Here is a 16601-nt window from a genome sequence, read left to right as displayed (position 1 = left end):
AATTTTACCATGCTTCAGACAGTCAAACACCGTCAAACTTTACTTTGTGCACTCACAGCTCAAAGCAAAGTCTCCTCACTTACATGGAATACTGAAGTTGTGTGTACAGTACAGTAATTCAGTAAATGAAACACTGATTTATTCTAACACTGGCAAAAAAATTACCACCTAATTTAACAGATATTTCCTCAAAATGAGATACAATATGCTGTATCATTTATTTCTGAATGGTTAGAAACATCCAAAAAGGGACTTCCCTCGTGGTCCAGTGGTTAAGACTTCGTGCTCCCAATACAGGGGGCCTGGGTTTGATCCCTGGTCAGGGAACTAGATCCCGCGTGCCACAACTAAGACCCAGCACAGCCAAATAAATAAATAAATATAATTTTTTAAAAATCCAAAAAATAAATTTCTTCTAATACAGTTAAAAATCACTAAAATCATCATAATTTTGATTTCACAATGTGAACTTTTAGTTTGCCTTAAAAACAACTACAGGGGCTTCCCTGGTGGCGCAGTGGTTGAGAGTCCGCCTGCCGATGCAGGGGACACGGGTTCGTGCCCCGGTCTGGGAAGATCCCACATGCCGTGGAGCGGCTGGGCCCGTGAGCCATGGCCGCTGAGTCTGCGCGTCCGGAGCCTGTGCTCCGCAACGGGAGAGGCCACAACAGTGAGAGGCCCACATACCGCAAAAAAAAAAAAAAAAAAAAAAAAAAAAACAACTACAGTATAAAGAGCCCTGGATGTTAAAATACTAATGGCTAATATCCAGCTACATGTCCTGTGATAAGTCATTCAACTGTGTGTCAGCTGGCTCACTTGTAGGGTATGGAGATTGATCTAGTTGATTGCTTAAGTCCTTTCCAGAACTAAAATTATGCTTCCATTGTGAAGTATTTTAACACATAAGTATACTACTAGGTAAAAGATATAAAAAAGGTCTTACTGTGCCTGGTCTGTTGTAAAGCAGTTTATGTAGATTTCTAAGTTCATCCGTTTTCTTCTTACTCAGAAAAAAATGTATCCTTTCAATTTCACAAAGTTTCTGCCCCTTTCCTAGGAAAAAATACCATGTTAAAGTTAAATACCCATTATGTGTTAGAACATTTAATTTAATGAGAATTATTTTTACAGCATAATTTACATATAACTTCTGCTCTAATAGGGCAAATCAAATAGAATTACACCAGTTACATATTGCTACTTAGTAAACACTAAAAACTAATAAGCACTGCTATCCATCATTTTGTACATTTAGGCATTTTCACTATAAAATGAAAGGAACATAAACTTACCTTGTGCAATTGTAAATGGCTCTCTTTGCAAGGAAGAGACTTGCATTGTCAACCTCTCTACTTTTTTCTTTTCCCTCTTGCCTTCCACGATGAGACTCTTTTCTAGAAATTAATTTAATACTTCTTAAATAACAAAAAGCTTAAAGAAGGTATTAACTTTATTACATAAACATAAACTCTTCTCCTGAGCATGATTTTGAGAAGCAAATGATACAAAAGAGATGAAAATATGTGATAAGTTAATAGCATCGCTGAAGTTTTCTAAAAGTAACACTTTACTTACCTGGCAATCCCACAGGGGAACCAGTTTAAAAAACAAAATCAGAAAGCAAACAAACTTCTATCCAGCTACAATTATTGCTATGGAAGTCCAGTCACTTTATTTGTGAAAAATCGCCAAGGTGCTCATTAAACCTACGATTTGACTAGACATGATTCTATTAATTGGGATTCCATTTACCGTACATCAGAAAACAGCAAGTTTAGATCGAGATTTTAAGAACTTCAAGAGATATTCAGGGCAAAGCAATAATTTAGTAAGCTGACAGAAGAAAAACAACAGTAAGGCAGAGAAGCCTGGAGTTACTATGGCTAGGGTAAAATTCTACAAGTTTACATTTAAGTCAATCAATTGGGAGGGTATTACTTTGTAGTTCAATAAATGATGTTCATAATAATGGTCATAAAACCCTGTAAAAAAGTTTTGCAATGTTTAGTCCGGACTGCTTTTTTTTTCCTGAGCTAGGTAATATATATATTTTACAATTTAAACATTATGCTGGATTTTCTTTTTTTTATTTTTGGCTGCGTTGGGTCTTCATTGCTGCACACAGGCTCTCTCTAGTTGCGGTGCGCAGGCTTCTCATTGCGGTGGCTTCTCTTGTTGTGGAGCACGGGCTCTAGGCCCACAGGCTTCAGTAGTTGTGGCTCGCAGGCTCAGTAGTTGTGGCACACGGGATTAGCTGCTCTGAGGCATGTGGGATCTTCCTGGACCAGGGCTCGAACCCGTGTCCCCTGCATTGGCAGGCAGATTCTTAACCACTGAGCCACCAGGGTAGTCCCTAGGCTGGATTTTCTAAAACCCATTTACTTTCTGACTGAGATAAAGTCAGATAAATAAGAGGACACTATAGATTGCTGGAAGTCCTTCCATTCATTCACCTGCATGCCTGTTTTGTGCCAAGTTGCACTAGATACTAAGGAGGCATCAATAGATGATTAAGAAACTGAATACTTCTTGAAAGAGATCATGTCTACTGGGGTCCGTGAGACACAAATATACTCCAAAGTAGAAGATGATAATACACTTTAAGAAAGATATAATTTAAAGTTCTCTGAGTTGATGAAAGAGTAATTCTTTTTCGATTATGGAAAAAGGACCAAAACATTGGATCTGGCTTTGAAGGACAGGTAAGATTTGGAGACGTAAGGATCTGCCCACAAAGAATTAGTAAAAAGAAAGGGATTCCAGCAGGTGTATGCTGGCAATGGTGTGCAGCATGGAGAGAAAGCACTCTAAAGCAACGCTGGTGACCACTCGGCTTCCTTTCCCTGAGTGATATAAGCCCTTTGCTTGCTGCTGATTACCATCTATAAGCTAATGACTTTCCTGGTCTACCTCCAGTCCAGAGCCTTCTCTTGAGCTTCAGGCTGTCAACTGAACAGCTTCACTTCATGTCCTACAGGCACCAATCTCAATGCATCCAAAACAGAAGTCATAATCATCTCCAAACTCACTCACCTTCATGAATTCTAATCTTTCAGAAAATGGCAGTATTATCCACCAGCTGCCAAAGACAGAAACCTAGGAGTCATCTTTTACAAGGCATCTTCTACCGCCCTTCCCCTCACTCCCCAAACCACCGCCAAGCTAAGTCAATCCACCCCCTTACTTGGCACAAATTTCAGTGCCTTGTTTCTATGATGCCTCAGTAGTAGAGTTAAATTTTCAGGGCCAAGTAGGATAAAAACATCCACAATTTCGACTGCTCCACAAACACCTCAAATGAGTAAAAGGAGAACAATAATAAATTAGGACAACTATAGAACTGCCTGGGGCTAATTTTTTTTTAAATTTTCATGTTAAAAAAAAATCACAATTTAAACTGCCATCAATCTCCCGAGCATTACTGTACCGGTCACTTATAGAATTTTTACATGACTTCTATAATTTCTTCCTGATGTGAAGAAATTCATCATCTCGGTGGCATCCAAAACCAAAAATTGGAGGAAAAAGCGCTGAGAAAGTCTTGGACTAGTAGTGAGATACTGCGGCCAATTTGCAGTTGTTATATTATGAATAATTTAAAAATAATTCCTGTTTTTCCTAAGCGTTTTTGTACTTAAACGTGGACATGCTTCCCCTCAGAGCACATACCACTTTAGACAAACAAAAGGCACACCGTGTAATCTCAACCCAGATTGTATTTATAAAAAGTGCTGACGGTGGACTGGTTTAGACTTAAAAAAAAAAAAAATTGACAGTGAAACCTGGGTTTGGGACGAAAACCTCAAACCTCTTCCCAAGTTTGGTTGAGCGGTAGTCAAATATTAAACAAACCTAGATTGGGCTAACACCACGAGAGAAGGCTAAGATCTGTGACACGGAGCTTTAAGCGGTTAGAAACATTTTAGGAAGTTGGCACAACTAAGGGGCACTGCCCCATGCATCCTGGATAAACTGACGCAGCATACCACTCAATTCTCTAAGGCTCCTCGGTTTCGTGCGTCCAAAGAGGCTACTACCGCTCTCTCTCAACACCAAAACTGAGACAGCTCTGAGCTCTCATTTAACTTTCTTTCACAGTTCACTGCTTTCGTATTTAACTACTTTCTAAGGGAGCGACAGCTTTCACCGGGGTTTCCCCGTGAAAGTAACTCTCCTAAGCCTTTGAAAAGAACGTCTGCTGAAGTTCGGCAAATAAATTAAAACTGTTAAAATATTTCCAAGACTCGTATTAATAACTTTTTCAAGTCCTAATATATGATTTCAGTTAGGACCCTACAATAACTTCAAAAGGCAAAGGACGTGTACTTAAATTAGCAAAAACAAGACATTACCTTAGTAACCCCCAAGGCTAGCAGTTTTAAAAAGGCAGATCTGAAACTCACAAACTTCCTGTCAAATGATAAAAGGTTATGAACTTCTCTGTTGCTGGCGAGAAGTAAACTGCACTCCAAAGTAGTAACAACGGAACGAGTAATTTTTTAAAAATTGGAATTCCCGAAGTTATTTTCTCTGCTACTGCTCAACACACAAAAAACCCTCATTCCGCAAACATTCTTACTGAAAATCACTCCGATTTAGCGTCTCTAAGCGCAAAAACAGCCAGAAAACCGTTTTCGGTAAAATCGATCACTAAGAACGAGACTTCCTCCCCACCTTTCTCTTCCTCTTCCTCCTCCTCCTCGTCGTCCTCGTCCTCCTCTTCACTTTCTTCTCTCGGACCGGGCATTTCGGGCTCTTTCTCGGACGCGGGCTGGGAGGGGGCTCCCTCTCCCTCTGCAGCAGGGCCGGAGGAGGACATGCTGTGGACCTGCGGGCGGGGAGGAAGCCACACGTCTCGGTCCCCTCGCCCCCGGCTGGAAGGACGCGGCGGCCCCAGCCGGCCGCCCCCGGGAGCCGCGGGGAACCTGACCGCAAAGTTGCCTCCCAGCGTAGCCGGGTCTGCTGCTCTCACTCCCCGGGGGCGGCTTCCCTCTTGCCCCGCAGGCAGTCCGACCGTCCTGAGGCGGGAAAGCGCGGGCGCCTAGCCGCCCCTCCCACCGCCCGGCCCGCGCCGCCGGCCGCCCGCGTCCCCTCCCCCGCCCCAGGCCGCCGTCCAAATGGCCGCGGCGGTGCGGGAGGGCCCGCGCGCCCTCTCGGCCTCTCCTTCGCCAACGCGGCCCTCACCACGGGTCCCGGCCGCCGCGGGCCTGCCGCGCGAGGGCACGAAGACGCTCCGGGCGGCGGCGACAGGAACCGAGGAGAACGCGCGCGGGCTGCTCGCTGGCGTGACGCTTGCGCCGCTCTCTCGGCTGCCCAGAATCAACAAGATTTTCAAAATGGCGGTTCGGGAAGGAAAGCGGGAATGCGGCGGCCAATCAGGGCCGTGAGCTGGGAGTTGGCGCGCGCGGAGTGGGGGAGGCGGGGCGGGCCGGCGCCTCTGTGGGAAGCCCCGGCGGGCTGGGCCCGGGCGGGGGCGCGAGGGTCTCCCTGGCCACGGGCGGAGGGGCCGCGCGCTCCCGGGCGGCCCCGGCGGCGTCCGGCGTCTGGTCGGCGTTCTGCCGGGAAAGCGGACAGGCCGCTTCCTGGGCGGCGTGCGGGAGCGGGCGCGGGACCGGCGAGGCGGCGCCGAGCGGAAGAACGCTAGAGGGCCTGCATGTGTATTGTCTCCGTGGCTCGTTCCCGGAAAAGAGGAGCGGCCGCGGGTCCGGGAGGGGGCGGGCGGAGGGTGGTGAAGAAGTTTACATCCCGTGAAGTCGCTGCTACAGTATTTCCCAGAGGTTGAGGGGAGTAACTAAGTGAGCGATCTCATTTGGGTCCCAGAGATCACGCTGATGATGACTCCCTAATCTGTATTTCGGAGGACCCCGTCGCTTGTAAGGTGCACCGCAAGGGAAAAGCCCCTACCACGTTGGAAATTCACAGTCACAGGAGAGAAAAAGATTTCCAGACCTGTAAATGTAGGGGGGAGTCATGTGTGTTTGTTATAATAGAGGAAATACGGTATCACCCAGTCCAGACTCTTCTCCCAGAGTTCTAGGCCAGCTCCGCAGAATCCTTTAAAACAACGTAAAAGTGAACACATTGCTCCCATACCCTTGAGTTTCCGGGCTTGCAGGTCGAAACACTTGCAATAAACTCATCTTTTGGCTTTGTTTAAGAAAACAACAACAACACAGTGCTTCCCCCCGCCCAAATGCTCCCCCGTTACTGTATTTGATTCCCTTCATTTCCCCCCCCCCGAAGTCCTCAACCACTGTCTGCCCAAAGTATCCTTTTACTGGACGAACTTAACAGAAATATGATCAGTTAAATTTGCCTGAATGGACTCCGGTTTGTAAGGCAAAAGTTAAACATTTTCTTTGAATCTTCTTTTTCCCTTTTGTGCCCCTACTGAAAACATAAGCAAATCCTTTCACTTATACTCTCAAATTTTAAACCGTTTTTCACTCTACTGATGTCACGCAGATCCTGTCCACTCTCTTGCTTGGATTTTGACATAGTCCCTCACTGGTCAGGTGGCTTCCACATTACTAGCCCCACCTCCTACTAATCACGTAGCAGCCAAGGTGATTTGTTTGTATTTTTGTTTTAATTATCAGATTGGGTACTCGCTTGCTTAAGACTCTCCAATGATTCCCCATCATACTTGGAATAAAGTTCAAAATACTTATGTTGTCCACCAAAGAAAAATGCACAACCTAAAAGTTGCGAGTTACTTTTTTTTTTTTTTTTAATAAATTTATTTTTGGCTGCGTTGGGTCTTCATTGCTGTGCCCGAGCTTTTCTCTAGTTGCGGTGAGCAGGGGCTACTCTTCGTTGTGATGCACCGGCTTCTCACTGCAGTGGCTTCTCTCGTTGCAGAGCACGGGCTCTAGGCGCGCGGGCTTCAGTAGTTGTGGCACGCAGACTCAGTAGTTGTGGCTCGCGGGCTCTGGAGCGCAGGCTCAGTAGTTATGGTGCACGAGCTTAGTTGCTCCACGGCATGTGGGATCTTCCCAGACCAGGGTTCAAACCTGTGTCCCTTGCATTGGCAGGCAGATTCTCAACCAGTGCGCCACCAGGGAAGCCGCGAGTTACGTTTTTATTCAGGGAACTTACTGAGGACTATAGCCTGGGAGACAGCCTCTCAGATAGCTCTGAGGAACTGCTCTGAATAAGTAAGGGAAGAGCCAGGATATACAGGAGTTTTTGCTGAACGAAACCCACAAAACAACAACAGAAAAACCCAAACAAAAACATGTAGTCAAACATCAAAAGATTACTGCTAATCACAAAAAAAAGACATCTCAAGTTAATGATTTTAGTGCTTTTCTATGAATGGGAAGATGCAAGAGATTGGGCTCATTGGAAATTATTCCTTAGAAATGCATCTCTTTTTAAAATAAATAAATTATTGATTTATTTTATTTTTGGCTGCATTGGGTCTTTGCTGCTGCATGCAGGCTTTCTCTAGTTGCAGTGAGTGAGAAATAAACTTCTGTTAAAATTGTTTAGCTGTGGTTAAATAAACTTTTGCCAAAAGAACCTGTCTCATCCTAATATACCGTCATATCACAATAGACAAAAAAGGCTCTGAATCTTCATAATAAGAGTTTATTTTGGTTTGCATGCATTTGGCAAATCCCTATTGACCACTAACTATGCGTCAGGCCCTGCTTTAGGTGCCAAGAATACCGTGATGAACAAGACAAAGTCCCTGCAGCCACAAGGAGTTTACATTTTAGTGGGGAAGACAGACAATAAGCAACTAAAACTTTCAGGTAGTGATAAATGCAACAAAAGAAACAAAGACCTTACTTCTTTTGTTGTTGTTGTTATAAATTTATTTATTATTTATTTTTATTTTTTATTTTTGGCTGCATTGGGTCTTTGTGGCTGCCCACGGGCTTTCTCTAGTTGCGGTGAGCAGGGGCTACTCTTTGTTGCGGTGCGCGGGCTTCTCATTGCTGTGGCCTCTCTTGTTGCAGAGCATGGGTTCTAGGCACGCGGACTTCAGTAGTTGTGGCACGTGGGCTCAGTAGTTGTGGCTTGTGGGCTCAGTAGTTGTGGCTTGTGGGCTCTAGAGCACAGGCTCAGTAGTTGTGGCGCATGGGTTTAGTTGCTCCACGGCATGTGGGATCTTTCTGGACCAGGGCTCAAACCCGTGTCCCCTGCATTGGCAGGCGGATTCTTAACCACTGTGCCACTAGGGAAGTCCCGGGAGTTTGGTTCTTAAGAAGGGAGATATTACTGTATGTTTATGTGATGATGGGAATGAATCAGTAGGGAGGGAGAAATTGGCGATGAAAGAGAAGGAGGGGACAATAGCTGGAGCTGACCTAAAGTTGGTATGTCAAGTTGGGCTCTGTAAGCAGATGCTGAAACAGAATCTGGGGTTTGATTAGGAATCAGTACCTGTGAAAGGAAGGGGGAGAAAGCAAGAGTGGGCAGAGGAAGAGGTCAAACTGTAAAGCAGAACTGGCCAAGCCTCAGCCAACTCCATGGGGAGTTCTGGAGTGAGTACAGCTCTTCAGAGTGTCCTGCGTGGCTGAGCTTTTATACCCCCGCCTTGCCCAGTCACTGCATGCAAGCTGCCCCAGGAAGGGCATGACCTGGGATGAAGTTGACCACAGATGGGGCAGCCACTGAAGAAGCTGACCATGGAGGCTGTCTGCTGACTGCGGGCTCTGCAGCTGAGCAACAGGTCCTTCCTTGAAGGGGGATCTAGGTGATACATCTTCATGTCTACATGGGAGATGAGAGGCAATGGAACCTAGTACACAAGTGGAGGAGCTGTCCTTAGGACAATTTCTACGTAGTAGCAGAAGGGAAGACAGAGGATACAGCTTTAGACAGTGGGTGGGGTTGGCAGATTTGTGGGAACTTCAGTTCTTATTCCTTTGAACTTCTCAGTGAAATCAGGAGCAAAATCATTGACTGTCAGTGTGGGAGAGGACAGTTGGAGGTTTCAGGAGAGAGGAATGTGTGCTAGTCATATAGGAGAATGGGAGACGAGTGGACAAGAGAATGTAGTAGGGTTGCCAGGCAGCAGCAAGGAGGACAAATTGAGGTTAGTGGCCATGAAGTCAAAGTGAGAACAGCCAGGATTATTGTTTTTCTGCAGCCATATTCAGCTACTAGGATTAGGTATAAAGGTGGCAAATAATTGGATTTAACCAGGTTGGCCTTTTTTCAGACAAGTATGAAGAGAGGAGAGAAGGGTGAGTTGAAGATGAGGGTGGGACAATGAACATAATGATGGAGCATAGAATAGGAGTTGAGTAGGGAGGAAAGTAACAATGTCAGAGGGATGAGACATGGTGAAAATAGGGCAAGATTAAGAAGTAAGGTCTTGGACTTCCCTGGTGGCAAGTGGTTAAGAATCCACCTGCCAAGGCAGGGGATATGGGTTTGAGCCCTGGTCCGGGAAGATCCCACATGCCGTGGAGCAACTAAGCCTGTGTGCCACAACTACTGAGCCTGCGCTCTAGAGTCCGTGAGCCACAACTACTGAGCCCTCGTACCACAACTACGGAAGCCTGTGTGCATAGAGCCCATGCTCTGCAGCAAGAGAAGCCACCGCAATGAGAAGCCCGTGCACCACAACGAAGAGCAGCCCCCGCCTGCCACAACTAGAGAAAGCCTGTGCACAGCAGCAAAGACCCAACGCAGCCAAAAATAAAAAATAAAAATAAATAAATAAATTTACAACAACAACAAAAAAAGAGGTAAGGTCTTTGTTTCTTTTGTTGCATTTATCACTACCTGAAATTTTTAGTTGCTTGTCTGTCTTCCCCACTAAAATGTAAGCTCCTTGTGGCTGCAGGGACTTTGTCTTGTTCATCACAGTATTCTTGGCACCTAAAGCAGGGCCTGACGCATAGTAAGAGGTCAGTAGGGATTTGCCAAATGCATGCAAACCAAAATAAACTCTTATTATGAAGATTCAGAGCATTTTTTGTCTATTGCGTTGCCACGGTACATTAGGATAAGACAGGTTCTTTTGGCAAAAGTTCATTTAACGGCAGTTAAACAATTTTGTTTAACAGAAGTTTATTTCTCACTCTATAAAACTCTTGGTCAGTTCAGGCAACTCTGCAGGGCTTCCTTTCCTGTGATGTACTCATGGCCCTAGGCTGCTTTTGGTCTTGTGATCCACCATCACGCTATGAGTCCTGAGTGTTCACAGTGTTAGGGGAATAGAGCAAGACAAGAACTCATACCTGCTCTTCTAGGGTTCTGCTCATTGGCTAGTGGCCAGATGGGTCATGCTACCCCACCTCACTGCAAAGAATCTAGGCAACATGGGGGCACATATGGAACAGTCGGTGAGCTTTGCTGTCTCTGCACAGAGGGGATGATAATTGCAACCAAATAAGGTACAGTTGGGATCAACAGGGGACCGTGCTTAAAAATATTTGTTGGTTTAATTTTGGAAATGTTAAAACCCTGATTCTTAACTTTGTTTCATTTCTGCCTTAAGAAGTTTTTACATCCACTGCACACAGATATCTTATCTTTCTTACACACATATCTATCTTTCCCAGACGACAAGCTTCAGGGGCAGGGACCACATCCATGCTTATTATTCTCTCCCAGTCCTTGGCACAGTGCCTGACACAAATACTTCTAAAATATGTGTTTAATTGAAATGCATCCCCTTTTGGTTCTAAGACAGTGGCAGGAGTCTGTTGTCTGGATGCCATTTAAAGACCTTCCAGCAATATCAGCTCTGTAAATTAATATAGCTCGAATAAGCTGATGACCAGATTCTCTTTTAAACCCGGTCATAAATATAAATATAGTGACACATTTGGTTCTTCTGAAAACAAGATATCATACTCTATTCTGGTAGAGTTAGCCAAAGTATTATACACAGGTTAGTAATTTGAGATTAGGTTTGAAAATATGTGAATGCAACAATATCCAGTTGGTTGATAAATGGGATATTCTAGCTCGGACAATGGCCAGAGAAGACTATTCAAAGTAAGCAGTAGGAGAAGGTGAGGGATATGGTGGTAAGACAATAAAAGTTGGAGAACAAAGGATACGTGGTTACCAAATTTTCGCCCTAGAATCTAATTTTGCTCTAAATTTAGCAAATATCATTTGTAACACATTTTATTAATATATCCTTATCAACTGTTTCATGGAATGAGGCCAAAAAAATAGAGACGACAGAGCTTTGGTATTACTTCCCTTGTTTTCTGTAAAATAAAGTCATCTCTGTTGAAAGGGGCTTTTCTACTTATGGACTAACATTGTTTAGATTATATTAAATGCCATCACTGTTGGTAGAATCATAACATCAGAGGCAGAAAAGTGTTTTCTACTACCAGTTGGCTAGAAATCCTCAACATTGTCACAAGATTGTCAAAACAGAGTATTATCTTAGAAAATTGACGTGAAACTCTAAAATGTTCCTATGGGGGATTCCCTGGTGGTCCAGTGGTTAGGACTGTTCTCTCTTTGCTGAGAGCCTGGTTTCAATCCCTGGTTGGGGAACTAAGATCCCACAAGCCAAATGGCCAAAAATAAATAAATAGAAAGAAAGAAAGAAAGAAAGAAAGAAAGAAAGAAAGAAAGAAAGAAAGAATTCCTATTTTAAATCTATAGACTTTTATACATAAAATATTTCTTTTTTAAGCTTATTCTTCATTTAAAGGAACTAGAGAAGGTTTGGGTGGGTATCTTCCCCATAGGCAGCTTGGGTTTAAAAAATTAAATTTAGAATAAACAGATGTTTGCAAGTTAGGAAAAGAAAAAGGGTTTTCGATGTGGACGCTTGGGCGCCGAGCGGCTGCCAGTCTCTTGCCCCGCTCGGCGCCCCCGGGCTCTGCCTAGGCCCACGCCGGGACCCGGCGGCCAACGAAGGACCCCCGGCTCTACGGCTGCCCGGGCCTGCGCACCGAGCCCACCGCGGCCGGCACAGCCAGCCCAGTCTGAGTCTCTGCTGCCTCAGCCGGATCCTGAATGTCAAAAAGCCGTGTGTCTGTTGGATGAATTTGAGGACAACAGGAACTTTGGGTGACGCTGGCCCTCTGGACGATACCACCTATGAAAGACTGGCCGAGGAGACGCTGGACTCCTTAGCAGAGTTTTCTGAAGACCTTGCAGACAAACCTTACACATTTGAAGACTATGATGTCTCCTTTGGGAGTGGTGTTTTAACAATTAAACTGGGTGGAGATCTAGGAACGTATGTCATCAACAAGCAGACCCCAAACAAGCAAATCTGGTTGTCTTCACCATCCAGTGTCCTCAAGCGTTACGACTGGACTGGACGACGGTGTGTCCCTCCACGAGCTGCTGGCCACAGAGCTGACTCAAGCCTTAAAAACCAAACTGGACTTATCTTCTCTGGCCTACTCTGGAAAAGGCACTTGCTGCCCAGCCTAATGCTAAAGATATCGAAAGCTCTAAAGCTAAGACCCCAGCTTCGTTCTGCAGCTGAATGGCTAGTCTCTTCCATTCCTGCTTTTGAGGACAGTTGCATTACGTGTAACAGCTCTGTGAAAAGACAGTGTCGCCTCCTGCCCTGCCCGAGTTCAGATTTTTAATTTCCGTAGGTTTCTTTGGATTTATTGTCTGATTTCCTCCCTCACGTGATAGCCCTTATCTTTTGTAATGTCTGTATGCCCATACCTTTAATATATAACCTCACGTCAAAGAAAAAGAAGAAAGACAAATTCCAGGAGGAGAAATGAATTGGCTTCACCATTCATTCTCTGAAAGACTTACTACAAAAACTGCCTGAAGAGTGGCCAACCTTGCCATCCTATCTCAAAATGAGACTCATTAAAGGGAAGCCTAAAACATTCCTGCCCCAAAGTGTAAACACTTCTAAGCCCTTTAGTATTGAAGCATCAGTGGCAACTCGGGAATTCTGAAACCGAAGACCATTTTCTGTTTGTGCTTTGTGACTGCCAGGGTGTGGCCCGCATGGGGTTAACATAGGGAGATGTGGTGCCGTGTCTTCCATATGTGCATATATATGTACACACACATTTACATGTGTGTGTACATATATATATTTTTTAATTTAAGGGTCAGTATAGAATAAGCTATTGCAACACTGGTCTGAGGATGCAAAAAATCCCCCAAAAGCCATCTCTGTAAGCTCATGGATATAGTATAATAAATGAGGTCATGGAGCTGAGAGGTGCTTGGTAAAGCCACATAAATAAAAAGATGTTGGTGTTAATGAAAGGAACCCCGGTCTTACACTTGGCCCAGCCCAAAACTAGTTGTCTGTCTCTGGGCCGGTTTCTCGAACTCCCTGGACCTCTGTTTCCCTGTGTTAACAGAAAGGGTTAAACTGGATAGAATATAGTCGATTCCCGATTTAGACATTTAGTGGTCCCCTCAGGCAACTTAACAGGCCAGCTTTAATTCCCTCTAGTAGAGATGACAGTGAACAGTTTTTTTTAAGCTATAGAGTAAGTATATGGTTTTGGGTTTTGTTCTACTTGAATTTCAGTTGAATTCATGTTCAAGTAATCATCTTTTATTGTGCCATTACCGTGCTAAGCCTGGGCTGTAGGCTGAATGCTAAGGCGTTGATCCTAACCCCCAATCACAGCCCTCCTAAATGAGATTAGTGCCCTTATAAGAGAGACCCCAGAGAGCTCCCTCATCCCTTTCACCACGTGAAGACACAGCGAGAAGACAGCTGTCTATGAACCAGGAAGCAGGCTTTTACCAGACTGCCGGGGCCTTGATCTTGGACTTCCCAGCCTCCAGAGCTATGAGAAATAAATTTCTGTTTATAAGCCAAAAAAAAAAAAAACAAAAGAAAAAGGTTTTTCAAAGATAGTGCTGGGCTTCTCTGCTGGTGCAGTGGTTAAGAATCCGCCTGCCAGTGCAGGCGACACGAGTTCGAGCCCTGGTCCAGGAAGATCCCACATGCCGTGGAGCAACTAAGCCCCTGCGCCACAACTACTGAGCCTGCGCTGTAGAGCCCGTGAGCCACAGCTACTGAGCCCGCGAGCCACAACTACTGAAGCCCGAGAGCCTAGAACCCGTGCTCCGCAACAAGAGAAACCACGGCAATGAGAAGCCCGCGCACCGCAACGAAGAGCAGCCCCCGCTCGCCGCAACTAGAGAAAGCCCGTGTGCAGCAACGAAGACCCAAAATAGCCAAAAATAAATGAATAAAAATTTAAAAAAAGATAATGCTGCCTCCTAATAATATTTTTTGGAAAAATACATTTGTTTTGTCTCTCTCCCATCCACATCTCAATCTAATGCAGTGAGTCTCAAGTGGGAGAGGGGGCATTATGCCCCCAGAGTACATTTGGCAATGTCTGGAGACATTTTTGGTCGTTCCAAGTAGGGAGAGGTGCTACTGGCATCTAGTGGGTAGAGGCTTGTGACGCTGCTTTAGCATCCTTTAATGCACAAGACAGCCTACACAACAAAGAATTATTTGGTTCAAAACATCAATAGTGCTCAGATTAAGAAACCTTAATCTCATGCAATGTACAGTACTTTCTTTTCCTAGCACTCCACTAAAACTGCTCTCATAAAGACCAGTAATGATCTCCAAACAGGCAATTGATAGTCTTCTTTTGAATCCTGCTATACTTTTTTTTTTTTTTTTTTTTTTTTTTTTTTTTTTGCGGTATGCGGGCCTCTCACTGTTGTGGCCTCTCCCGTTGCGGAGCACAGGCTCCGGACGCGCAAGCTCAGCGGCCATGGCTCACGGGCCCAGCCGCTCCGAGGCATGTGGGATCTTCCCGGACCGGGGCACAAACCCGTGTCCCCTGCATCGGCAGGCAGACTCTCAACCACTGCGCCACCAGGGAAGCCCCAATCCTGCTATACTTTAACTTTATTTCTATGCAGCATTAGATACTGTTTAGCATCCCCTTCTTTCAAAACCTTTTTCTCTTGACTTGCATGACATTGCTTTCTCTAGGGTCTCCTCCTTTGCTGGCTATCTTGCATCTGTTATCCTCTTAAATGTTGGTGTTCTTCAGGGATCCCCATAGGCCCTTGCTTCTTTCCTTAGACATGATTTTCTTGGGTGATCTCATCCACATCCCTGGTGTCAATGACCTCTAGATGAATAAAGTCCAAATCAATATATTTAACAACTTACTTTCTCTTTGAGCATCATACTCTTAGAATTGCCTATCAGATTTCCTAGCTTAATATCCCATTAATATCTGAAATTCAACATATTACAGCTAAACCCATTCTCTAACAAATCTCTCCTCTTTTTATTTTTATTAATTAACTGATTTATTTATTTTTGGCCACGCTGCGTGGCTTGCAGGATCTTAGTTTCCCGACCAGGGATTGAACCTGGGCCCTGGCAGTGAAAGCACCAAGTCCTAACCACTGGACTGCCAGGATATTCTCTCTTATTTATTTATTTATTTATTTATTGGTGAAGTAGAAAAGAATAGCTTTATTGCTTTGCCAGGCAAAGGGGGCCACAGCAGGCAAATACCCTCCAAACTGTGTGTCCCGACCTGGAAGGGGTAGTGAAGAGTTTTATAGTAATGGTTCAAGGAGGAGGGCAGGATCAGCTTGTGGACATTCTTCTGATTGGTTGGTGGTGAGGCAGTTGGGAGTCAGCATCACCAACCTGGTTCCAACCAGTCTGGGGTCTGTCTACATGCTTGTGGGCAGCACACAGGTAACTTCTCCCACCTGTGGGGCTTTCGGTATCTGTCAAAGTTCAGGGGGAGATGCGAAGGTGCTGCAGAGGGGTCAAAGGCACAGCACTGCAGAGGCTTCCTGCGACATGGCCGCACGGAACTTTAGAAATTGCTCCTCTGGGAGATCCAAGGTGTGCGCCAGCGGTCAAGGTCAACCCTCAGACGTGTCCGCTGGGTCCTGCCTCAGGCCTTGGCTCAGTGTTCTGTGTGAAGCACCCCTCTAAGCGCTGTCTCCACTGAGAAGTGCTGCCACGGCCACTGACAGCCTGGGCAACTGGTGTCAGGACTTAAACTCAGGTTCTTTATGTCTTTCTGTAGGCATGTTTTTACGTCATGATCCTGACACCTTGTCCTTCCTGACTGGGTATCTGACCAAGTAAGGCCAGTTAGTCCCCTCCCTGGGAATTAGGAATTGAGGGAGAGAATGAAGATAAAAGAGAATCAAGAGAAGGGAAGGAGAGAGAGGGCTGTATTCAATGCCCATTTCAGATTGCTGTCTGTATCCATATGTTTGGCTTCCAGGTGACAGCCCTGTTACCTCTTAAACACTTCCCCTCCCCACCACCCGCAAGTTATCTTGACTGCATTTCTATTACCTGCAACCATAGAGTCCTGATTCATACATCGACTGGCTATGAATTCAAGGGTTAGCCCCTTGCCTTGGTCTTCTCTGTAGATCCAGCACTCATGCCAGTAACAGAGTAGATTGTACTATATAGATACAAAATAGATACTGGATACAAAAACATCTGTGAGTCAATTAATGAAGAAAGGAGGAAAGGGAGAAAGGAAAGAAGGAAAAACAGAAGTGAAGAGAGAGTTAAAAAGAAAAGAGGAGGGACTTCCCTGGTGGTGCAGTGGATAAAAATCCGCCTGCCTATGCAGGGGATACGGGTTTGAGCCCTGGTCTGGGATGATCCCACATGCCATGGAGCAACTAAGCCTGTGCGC

General features: G+C 45.1%; 1 protein-coding gene and 1 pseudogene across 3 annotated transcripts in view; one reads left to right on the top strand and one right to left on the bottom strand.

The window, feature by feature from the left end:
- Positions 1 to 5491, bottom strand: part of DEK (DEK proto-oncogene) — a 29982-nt gene extending 24491 nt beyond the window's left edge. Inside the window, exons 1-4 of one of the 2 annotated variants that reach the window (XM_081247182.1) lie at positions 5188 to 5491; positions 4678 to 4831; positions 1296 to 1397; positions 947 to 1056 (exon numbers count right to left, since the gene is read on the bottom strand). In XM_081247182.1, coding sequence (XP_081103308.1) covers positions 947 to 1056; positions 1296 to 1397; positions 4678 to 4822 — 357 coding nt within the window. In that variant the 5' untranslated portion in view covers positions 4823 to 4831; positions 5188 to 5491. Of the gene's footprint in view, positions 1 to 946; positions 1057 to 1295; positions 1398 to 4677; positions 4832 to 4933; positions 5049 to 5187 lie in introns of those variants that run through there. The other variant, XM_081247183.1, reaches the window with a different exon arrangement.
- A 6266-nt stretch (positions 5492 to 11757) lies between these two features.
- Positions 11758 to 12407, top strand: LOC308623655 (frataxin, mitochondrial-like; annotated as a pseudogene). Its single transcript has one exon. The product of its transcript is annotated as a frataxin, mitochondrial-like (transcript).
- Positions 12408 to 16601: the final 4194 nt, after the last annotated feature.

Source organism: Mesoplodon bidens (genome assembly GCF_964165515.1).
Source record: "Mesoplodon bidens genome assembly, chromosome: 10".
Classification (NCBI taxonomy): domain Eukaryota; kingdom Metazoa; phylum Chordata; class Mammalia; order Artiodactyla; family Ziphiidae; genus Mesoplodon; species Mesoplodon bidens.
Note: the sequence above shows the minus strand (reverse complement) of the source record. Positions and strands in the feature narration are given on the sequence as shown.